We start from the raw sequence: 10317 nt of genomic DNA, 5'->3' as shown, positions 1-10317 counted from the left end.
CGAGAATCGAACCTCTCATATTAGGACACAGCCAACCTCTGCACCAGGTCTCTTCCCTAAAATCTAGTTTCTATTTTCAAATATTTTACAATTCTTTGCCCATTTCAAATATAACGAAAGCCAACCGTGACTTTATGCATGCCTTTAAAACATGAAAAATGGATGAATCTGTAGATGATGACCAGATTTCTTGGCATCGATTTTGTAGATCTTTCGAAAAAAATGATTTGATCAAGAAAAGGTTCCATCATTAGTCAATCTAAAGCTAAATTAACTCTATCTTTGGCACATCTATCAGTTTTGCGATATACATTTTCAGTGAGTAAGTAGGCGCCTATACTAACAATGCCCCGACTTTCACTGGTAACATGACCCCCCAAATTCATGCCTCTGCTCATAAGTTGAGCAATACCTTGCACAAAATGAAAATTTACAAAGTTCTCGTCGAGAGTTTTTTGCCTTTAGTGTTTCATATTTGTGGATGATACATATTTGTGCCTATTTTTCGGTGAATGTGATGGATGTTTCAGAGGGAGGCACATAATCAATCATCTTTTGACCGGAAATCCTGCCACACTTTCCAAATCAAGGAAGGTGAGGTTCTGTTGGTGCGATGGTTTTACCAGGGCTCCATGCGACACTGGCTCTCGTCAGCTTGAACCTCCTCGGAGGGAATCCAGGCTTGGAAGGGCTCCTCCGAGGTCAAAGTATCTCGGATAGCTTCCACAGCTTTAAACACGCGGATGAGGTTACCAGAGGCCAATTTACCCAATTCTTCTTCGGTCCAACCGTCCTCTAAAAGGGCTGCGAATAAGTTGGGATAGCCCGCCGAATCCTCTAAACCCTCGGGGGATCTGTCGAAAGTGGAAACAATGATATATATTTAGATTTAACCAGTCTAGTCAAATTACTTGGAGGGACTATAAATATAGGTTGTGTGACCAAAGTCATTCTCTTTCCCATTTGCCCTTGGTTCTCCTTCCACATTTCACTTCTTCACCTTAAACATAAACCATGGGAATATGGACAGGGATACCTGGGTCGACAATTGGCATTTCTTCTTATGCGACCAGTCTCAGGTCGCTGCAACTGCGTATTTGAATCTTACCGCAACCAAGAGTTACTCCCTATCAAGCTCATAACAAAAACCTCTGGAAATTGATAACAGGAAGAGGGCTAAATCATTCATTCTGTGCTCAAGGACTTGAGCCTTTCGATCTCTTGGCTTTGATGGAGTGACATCTCAGTTTCTGAAGAGATGCTCACATGATCTTGCTCTTGTTCTTTCGTACTTGACTTGATGCGTTGCATCTTGGACCAGGGCAAGTTTCCCTCTTCTCTGAAGTTAGCTCATGTTGTTCCAATCTTTAAAGGCTGGAGTTAAGTGGCCCCCCAGTAATTATAGGCCAATTTCTCTCACTTCGACTATTGCGAAGGTGTTTGAGAAGATCATGAATTTCAAGCTTATAGAATTTCTTGAAGTCCATGATGTCCTTCCTCCTGGTCAGCATGGGTTCTGAGCGCATTTTAGTATGGCCAACCAGCTGATTGAACACAAAGAACAGATTATTGAGGAACTAGAAAGACATCAGTCAGTTGATGATGTCTATCTTGATTTTGCCAAGGCCTTTGATAAAGTAGATCATAGCTTTTTGCTTGATTGACTTCTTGACATTGGGATCCAAAGCAAGGCTCTCAATTGGATGAGAAGCTTCATTCATGAGAGGAAGCAAACTGTTATGGTCGTGGGATCCCTTCATGGCATACATGATGTAAAGTCAGGTGTTCCCCAGGGCTCCATCTTACGACCCCTCCTTTTTAGAACATTTGATGCCCCGCTTCAAAAGCTTGATATTGTTGCCAGTCTCTCGTCTTCCAACTCAAATTTGTTGATAGACCAAATATCAATTAAGGATTAAAAGGTAAAAAATAGGCGAATTATATCCTTTCATTTGAATAGTACTGAGGATTACATTTTCTGTAGCGGTTAGAAAAGCCGGTGAAAAAAAATCCCCAATGCAAGTTTTGGCAAGCCCTAGTTATGAGTAATCTTTATAATATTTGTTGCTTAAAACTATTGTTTTAAAATTACATCCTTAAAAGTTCATAAATTTAGCGGATACAGATATCAGTTTGTCATTACCACAAAACATTGAATTCCTGTAGCCAGATATTTGGCCCAAGGTTTTCTAGTTCGTATTCATTAGGCTAGATATTTTGATCAAATGAACATTAGATGAAGAATGATGTTTTTGTTGCTTATCCACTTCACCACTTAACCTCTCTACCCTTAATATGAGACAATTAAATTCTATGTCGATTGGAATCATCAACTCAAATTGGTTGAATCATAAGGTAAAGCGATCTAGGTGTCAAGCGGATGAGCCACGAAAATATCTGCAAAAGTGAAATGGTCAGGAAACACGAGAATTTCCCATCTATTTGCAAGTCTTCTTTAGAGGTTACAAATCAAGCCTCTATTTTCAAGGAATAGAGATGAATCATCAGCTCTTTCAGGTTTGGTTTCCGTTATGCTTACAAGATATCAAAAGGTTTCAAACGGCATTTGGAACCAAGACTTTCGACTTGTACAATATACTCGTACCACGGTCAACATGAGGTAAATTGTTCCTTGGAGAAAATCTAACGGTTGTGTGGGTTAACTTACAAATGCAAGGATTGACATAAATTTAATTTACTGTTCCTTGGAGAAAATCTAACGGTTGTGTGGGTTAAATTACATATGCAAGGATTGACATAAATTTACTTACATGTCGACGCCACAAAAATCCGAACCAATACCCACATGATCCACTCCAGCCACTTCCCGAATTTTATTTACGTGCGCTAATAAAAGATAGTCCCATATTGGCTAAAAATTGTCCAAAGGCAGCCGAGGCTGTTCTTTTCTAATTTGACCCTTACCCACAATATCTAAGACGTTTCCGTGGTTCTCACTGCAATCGGGAACCACAAAGCATGAGAAGAAGTTCACCATGACAATGCCGTCAATGTCCGTCTATGCTCGTCAATGAAAGAAGGGGAATTGTTTTTAAGGGTTTTGACTGTATGGGTCATGATTTTTGTGCACCCACCAATCGAGAAAGAATCTCATCTGGAACATTCCGGGGATGGTCGTACACAGATCTGGCCGATGAATGGGAAAAAATCACGGGTGCCCGAGTGACATCCATGGCATCTGCCATGGTCCTTGCTGATACATGTGAAAGGTCCACGAGCATGCCCAAGCGGTTCATTTCCTGGACCACCAACTTACCAAAATCGCTTAAGCCATCACTTCGAACGGGTAGCTCGCCGCTTTCCACTTGTGCCGCATCCGCCCTGGGTAATTGGTAAGTCATTGTTGTTTAAATGGACTATTGTTAAGGGGACAAGAACTTCTCACCAAGGGGTATTGCAGGTATGAGTCAAGGTCATGTATCTGGCTCCGAGTTCATAAAGCATCCTCAACATGCCCAGACTTTCTCCAATGGCATGACCAGATTCCACGCCAATCAAACTAGCAATCTTTTTGTCGGCAAAGGCTTGCTCAATGCCCTGGGCATCAGTGACGAATGTCATATCATTTGGGTTGTCTTGTACCAAGCGTTTGATGACGTCGATCTGCTCCATAAAAAGCTGAACGGCATCCTTGTATTGAGCATCACAAGAGATGAAAGATGACCAGAACTAGTAAAGAGGATGGTGATCAATCGGATAATAGAAAATGGAGCTTTGATAACTATTTAATCAGGGATGATTACTTGACCGCCAACTCGACCTTCTTTCATTCGAGGAATGTCGGTGTCATCGGCATAATGGGACGCCCAAGGTTCAATGGCGGAGAGATTGGTATTGAAATCGAAGTTGGTTAAATCATTCTCAAAATAGGTCCTCAAGCCCATGACAAAGTCATTGTGACTACAAAACCAAAAAAAAAACATGCATTTTTTTCACAAACATTACGATAATTTAGTCACCATATGTGGAGAACTGAATGGTTCATCTTTTAACGATTAAGATGCTACTTTCTTCGACCAAAAATAACTCACATTAAGTCATTCTTAAACGTCGTCTCACAGTTTGTTAAATTACTTGGCTTACTTTAAAAGTCAAAAGATAAGGATGCCTTGTTTAATTTTCCTCCTCAAAAATATATGTAAAGCCAGCACTTAAAAGATCAAAACTAATTTCTCAAGAATGAGAGTAGGCTGGTTTTTTTTTGTGGTAAAAGTTAATTTCACGACCAAGAGGAAAAAAGAGGATAATCAAATTGAAAAACGACGACCGGGATAGCAAAATGGTATCACAATTACTAAAATCACACCACAAAAGCCAGATAATTGCTTATGCAACCCGATGGCCCTCTTTTACTCAGCCTTCATTTTGAATTTGCATGTTCACAAAGTCAAGATGCTGATCAGGTCTCTTACTCATTCGTCTTTTCGTTATGCTGACCTCGAGAAGTTTAGAAAATAGCGGCTGCTTTAGACCTTATGTCTTTTTGTGTTGAAAACATTCCTGATCTAATTTGTGTTCCGCATTCATTGTGCAAAGGGGCGAATTCTAAAACATTTTTGCTTCAAACAATTACGCTTTGTGGCTGACAACTGTTGAAGCTTTATGTGATCCAAATCCTGGTCTCACCCGTCGATGATTGGATATTTGTCCAAAATGGCCTTGGCTTGAATAATGCTTTCCTGTGAAGGGCCTTTGTACTCCTTGGTGGTTGGTATAGCCCAAGAAAGACCCACTAAAGCAAAAAAGCTTAGCTCACGCAAGCAGGCGGCCTTCATTTTGCACCAACTCAAACTCAAATAATTGAATAAGGACCATGTATACGTACAAGTGCAATCGTCTAAACAAAACAGATAAGGTATCAGGCTATGATGGGCTACTTGACTCTTGTCTTATTGTCAATATACTATATTATTTACAAATGGGACACATGTTCATCTTGACACTATTTGAAGCTACTATTTCTTTGGCTTTCGTCTCCTCTTCTTTTCGCCTTTTCTCTTGGGTAAAACAAATGTATGGCATTCATTTAAGTCATTGGCTCTCATGTAGTCGGATGGGTCTAAGTCATACTTCTCGTCACGCACCAATTCAAAGTTTTCTAAATCATTCTTGAGGCTTTCAAAACTCGGTCGCTTTTGAGGATCCTCCAGCCAACATGCCAACATAATCTGCAAAAAAAGACTTTATTTAGAACGGACATCTTGAATCAACAGCAAACCTTCAAGGTTAGATCCAGGGTGACCAACGGCAATATGAAAACATCTTTCTCATAGCTATTAATACCAAGTAGACAGCGTTGATATTTGCTTCTTCCGTCCCCATAAAGGCTGGCATTGGCAAGCGGTAGCCCTTTGCAAGTTGTTGGAGGAGCTCTTGCCCTTTCACAGATCCTAAGAACAGAAAATATATAACAGCACTATGTTTACGTGTATAATATCTGTCTAACCCTGTCCATAAGGAGCGGCTCCAAAGGAAAAAATCTCGTATAGAGTTATTCCGAACGACCACACGTCGGATTTTGTGGTGAATGTATGAAATTTTAGGACCTCTGGAGCACTCCATTTCACCGGAATGAAAGATCGCATAGTTGAGTATTCTGTGTTAATCCGAGACATGCCAAAATCAGCAACTTTGGCTTGGCCCCATTTATCCATGAGCACGTTCCTCGCTGCTAAATCGCGATGAATGATCTGCAGACGACTTAATTCCGTCATGGCTGAGGCAATCTGAAGCACCAAATATCGTCATGTTTCATCGTTCGTGTATACATACCTTAGTGATGTTGACTATGATTAGTCCAGACTCCGACAAAAAATGTTACTCGTATGTCGAGCAGAAATTCGAGAGGGTTGTACTAGCCGGTTTTCTTCCCCACTCCTCGGTTCAGCTCTTTCTCAAATGTGTACCGTCAAACCTCTGCAACTTCTGCTCGACGTGAAAACAACATATTTTGTCGGAGTCGAAATTGATTACGTTTCCGGAGATTCGAATAAGATCGTCAAAGCCTAAATTCTGTTTTTGGCGTTCCTCCTTGAGAAAGGATTTCAAATCTCCATTGTCCAACCATTCCGTGACAATTAGGAACGGACTCTCAATACAGACTCCGAAGATCTGAACTAGGTTTGGATGGTGAAGGTGCTTCAGAACCATGGTCTCTTGTTCAAATTCCATCTGTGCCTTTTGGATATTGTTCCCATCGTCGACCTTTAGCTTCTTAATGGCCACGTCCACACGGCCTCTCCATGTACCTAGAAAAAAGATTCTCCGTTATTGAGGTATGATAACATTATTGGGAGAACCATGTTGAAGTAAAACCAACTCCTGTTGACCTTTGTAGACTTCGCCAAAATTTCCACTATTAATCGGATTCTCTGGAATGTTCAATTCGTCTCGATTGAGTAACCAGGAAGTCTGGTCTTCAAAAGGGGTATTGGGCGTCGGTCGGGGAAGCTTGCAGATAGAAGAAATGCAAATCGGCAAACCCGGTAAACGATTGGCTTGAGCAGCAGCCACCAACGTACTTAATGATGAAAATCGAATCCTAGAATGAAACTAATGCACATAAGCTATAAGCTATCAAGAAACAGTGTGCCACACAAATCTTGATATACTTTCTAGAGTATTATGTCCAATAAGATTGAAACTATTTTAGAATGGCTCTGGTTTCCATTAATGATTCAAAATCATGTCCATACTTGAAACTCAACTTTTTCACCTATCATTGGTCTTAAGTTCGAAGGAATTCGTTTTGAAAGTTTTCATGATTGGGTTACTTGTGAAACCTCTTTTGGTTTTTTGGTCACATCATGAAGCAGCAAAATAAAGAAACCCCACGTAATTGACAAAACTTTTTCTTTCCTGCCTGGATAGTAATATCAACGTATATTTATAGAATGGTTGAAATGTTGCAATTGGTTGTTCTCTCATGAAACCAAAGTGGTCAGAAATCAGCTTTGGGCTGGACTTGCCAATGACTAGGGCATTATTAGCCGGTCCTCACTAAAAGGAACGGATTACAGTTCCAATTAATTTGGCCAAAAGGAGTAGTTCTTTAGTCAACCGTTACTCCCCAAAATATGTAATGGTATTACTCGTTACAATTGCTTTTACTAAAATTTTAGATGACCAATATTTCAGGTTATTTTGCTCATCAAGACCATACTTTGCAAAGTTAATGGTTTTATTTTTGTTTCAAACAGTCCTAAAATCCAAAGTTTTCTGCCAACATGTCATCCTAATAAGCATTGATAATGTTGATTTGCTTAGCATTAGTGATGGGAAGTGGGCATCCGAGGTCTCAAGCTTTATATCCATAACAAAGTTGAGACCTGATCCAGAAAGTCTTGAATCCAACTTAAATCCAAGCTTCTTATTAACAACTTTGCCATTTTGACTCCAATATTGAAAAAACCAAATTAGTCGATGTGTTGTATTTATGTAAGTAAATTAGTACTGCAGTACTCCCATTCTTGGCTATGCTCGTTTGGCTAAGCCACGGACTTCTAGGGATATGGACTGCAAACGGAAGCAAAAATATCCTTTCTCCTAAACCGCTCATCTTATTCCAAATAAGCACTTCATACGACCACAAGATCTTGTTGAATAGATGAACTCAGCCAAGTTTGAGCCCAAACCATGCTTGGGGAACTCAGGAGACATGTTCTAAGTTATGTAGAAAACACCACATGAAATTTGAATTTTCGGCCTGCCCTTGGTCAGCTACATAAGCTCGACTTTGCATGTAAATGATATAAAATTGACCTACCGTTAATTGAAAAGATCTACGTTTCTAATTTTATTACTTTAATTCGAAAAGTGTCTCAGAGTAGCTATGACCAAGGGCAGGCCGATTTGCCGGGAAGCTCGTTCGCAGTCCATATTTCTAGAAGTCCGTGGCTAAGCCAATGGAAATGCATTATAGGAAAATAATTTCTTTTCCAAATCTGAACTACTTCAACAGTATCAATCTTATGGGGACAACATGAATCATGCCTTTTTGAAATTTGACACCTGGGAGACAAAAGGCATATCTAAAAAGTCAAAATAAATACATTCAGGGTGGGGGGTTCGAATTCGGACAAAGTTAAGGTATTATAAATAGGCGTACGAGTAAATTCAATCTTGATTTTCTGAAAAATCAAACATTGGAAAAGTAAAAAAATCAGCGAACTCACTTTGCAGAGATAAAATATTCACCATGTTGGTATTCAATGAGAAGGTGTTGGTCTTGGAATTTAGCTTCTTTTGTGTATTGCTTATAAGACAGGACGAAGCAACCTGGCTTGTTACTCTCCCGAATCAGAAACGATCCATGGTTGTTGACAGGATAAGAAAGGATCTGGCTTGCTCGAGAACGACCAATTTTTCCGAAGTACCATCTGTAAATATTTAACTTAATAAGGGCTCTCATACCACAGACAATTGTTTTGGAAGGATCGCCAATTCCAGACGAACAGTAGTCCTTTCACTGATCGGAGGTAGTGCCTTCTGCTTCGTCTAGGTGCAGAAAAACAAACGTAGAAGTGAGAGATTAAGCTCTAAGATGCAAAACTTTATCAAGGGATTGTTGAATGAACAATTCATATCTCAAGTACCGTGACGTAATGAACAAGTCACCAACTCTTCTGGGAGAGGTTTCAAATCCTCCATGGGTAAGATTCCGAACAATTTTGACATGTGGCTTGCAAGTAAGAATTTACATGTTGTATACTGTATGGTTGATAACACGCCAACTTTTTTGTAATCATCATTTTCAACTAAATAGTTCTAGGAAAAGCACTACTTGGCAAGTTTTTGGCTACCAACTTTAAAACATCACTTTTGCTAAAGTTACCTTTAGCGTTCGTGTGTTGGTTCGTTCGAGGTCAGATGGTAACTCTCTCGGTCGGCCTGCTATCTGATGTGGGTGTCCAAACTTAGGGAAAGTCGTCACAACCAACGTGCGACATTATATATTAACTGACCCTCGAAAATAATCGCCGATGCGCGCATTTAAGGCGTTAAGGCAGCAACTTCTGCTGTAATTGAAATGCTGCAAAGAAGCTTGAACTAGGCTATCCTGGGATTGACCCAGGATTCGCAGATTGGAAAGCAGATGCTCTACTAATGCGGTACCGCAGCTAGCCTTTTTGCTTTTAAGATTTATCGCAAAATTTGACACAAAAAGATTATTATGAAAAGTCGCTGGTGTGCTACAAGTACATTAGAATATATAACTCTTCATTTATCCTTATTTACATAACAAAAACGTTCGTAATTTTATCCTTGTAGGATTTGAAAAGTTTCTCTTAAGGGTGTGAGGATGTATTAGCAATGAGTTGTTCATCAAAAACTACCTTGTTAAAATCAGGCATCTTACTGCGTATTCTCGTGATTCTGCGTCTGCTTGCCCACAATGATATGAGGCAGAGGACAATGAAGATGACGATAGAAAGATCCCTTGAACATTAGGAAAGTTAAGATTTCAGTTTTGATTGCCACCTGTATGGTCAACGACATACGAAGACGATCTTGTAGTTAGTTTGTCCACAAAATTTTGGGAATTGAAAAGTCGCCTAACTTAGAAGAAATTTCGTGAGTTCCAGCAATTCCAATTTTGTTCGCAAACAAAGCACATTTTTTTACGAAGTTGTCGAACAATACTTTTGTCCACAACCTGCACATAAAGAAAAGGATGTCTGTTTATCTAGAAAGCTTAACATAGAATTTTTACTCACGGTTCACATTCCAAAGAGCCTTTCTTGGCCATATACGTCGATGGAACAAACCCTTTTTTCTTAGTGCGTCGGTTCTTCATATGGAACACAATGTCTCCAAATTTCTCGATCTCATCCTTGACGGCTTCGGCCTCGGCAGGAGTTCGTTTTGTCAAGCTCAACTCGTCATCGATTTTAATGGACAACATGAATCGGTTTAGATCACCATCTCCTTCAGAAAGCAAAGGCGTGTATGTTTCTTTGGCAATGTACACCTCTCGAGTAAATTGGCAACCCATTGTTTGTGCGTATTTGTAGATCAGCTAAGTAACGAAGCACTCACTTGGATGAAACTTACACATATCCGCATTTTGGTTCAAAAAGCATTCTAGAAACTGTGATGCGATTTTCTCACATCCTTTTGAATGGGATACGCTCCTGACGGGTCTTATCAAAACGCGTGTTCTAGAATTGTGCATTATTCATTGCCGTTGAACTGTCTTGACAGTACCAGGTACTTGGCAATACTCATGCCGTCATGAAATAATTTGAGGGACATTTACACATGCATTTACGAGCATTATCCCACTAGAATCAGGAA

At 39.9% G+C, this 10317-nt stretch overlaps 2 protein-coding genes across 4 annotated transcripts; both read right to left on the bottom strand.

Annotated features, from left to right (window-relative positions):
- Positions 1 to 438: 438 nt before the first annotated feature.
- On the bottom strand, positions 439 to 4870 carry LOC131880667 (dipeptidase 1-like). Of its 2 annotated transcripts, none has more exons than XM_059227349.1 (7): positions 4648 to 4870; positions 3765 to 3921; positions 3411 to 3690; positions 3096 to 3346; positions 2926 to 3019; positions 2772 to 2847; positions 439 to 854 (listed from the first exon to the last, which is right to left on the bottom strand). In XM_059227349.1, the coding sequence occupies exons 1-7, from the start codon at positions 4794 to 4796 to the stop codon at positions 620 to 622; spliced, it is 1242 nt and encodes a 413-aa protein (XP_059083332.1). In that variant the 5' UTR covers positions 4797 to 4870; the 3' UTR covers positions 439 to 619. The 2 variants fall into 2 exon arrangements, with proteins under 2 accessions (XP_059083332.1, XP_059083331.1); XM_059227348.1 differs by having other exon boundaries at positions 3096 to 3342; positions 3407 to 3690; positions 4648 to 4865.
- Positions 4871 to 4890: 20 nt separating this feature from the next.
- LOC131880666 (tyrosine-protein kinase SRK3-like) lies at positions 4891 to 10280 on the bottom strand. 2 transcript variants are annotated; one of them, XM_059227346.1, is made up of 7 exons: positions 9738 to 10280; positions 8196 to 8399; positions 6351 to 6562; positions 5995 to 6269; positions 5468 to 5747; positions 5305 to 5411; positions 4891 to 5189 (listed from the first exon to the last, which is right to left on the bottom strand). In XM_059227346.1, the coding sequence occupies exons 1-7, from the start codon at positions 10013 to 10015 to the stop codon at positions 4977 to 4979; spliced, it is 1569 nt and encodes a 522-aa protein (XP_059083329.1). In that variant the 5' UTR covers positions 10016 to 10280; the 3' UTR covers positions 4891 to 4976. The 2 variants fall into 2 exon arrangements, with proteins under 2 accessions (XP_059083329.1, XP_059083330.1); XM_059227347.1 differs by lacking the exon at positions 8196 to 8399.
- Positions 10281 to 10317: the final 37 nt, after the last annotated feature.

The sequence above is a fragment of the Tigriopus californicus genome, chromosome 5 (genome assembly GCF_007210705.1).
Source record: "Tigriopus californicus strain San Diego chromosome 5, Tcal_SD_v2.1, whole genome shotgun sequence".
In the NCBI taxonomy this organism is placed as follows: Eukaryota; Metazoa; Arthropoda; class Copepoda; order Harpacticoida; family Harpacticidae; genus Tigriopus; species Tigriopus californicus.
Note: the sequence above shows the minus strand (reverse complement) of the source record. Positions and strands in the feature narration are given on the sequence as shown.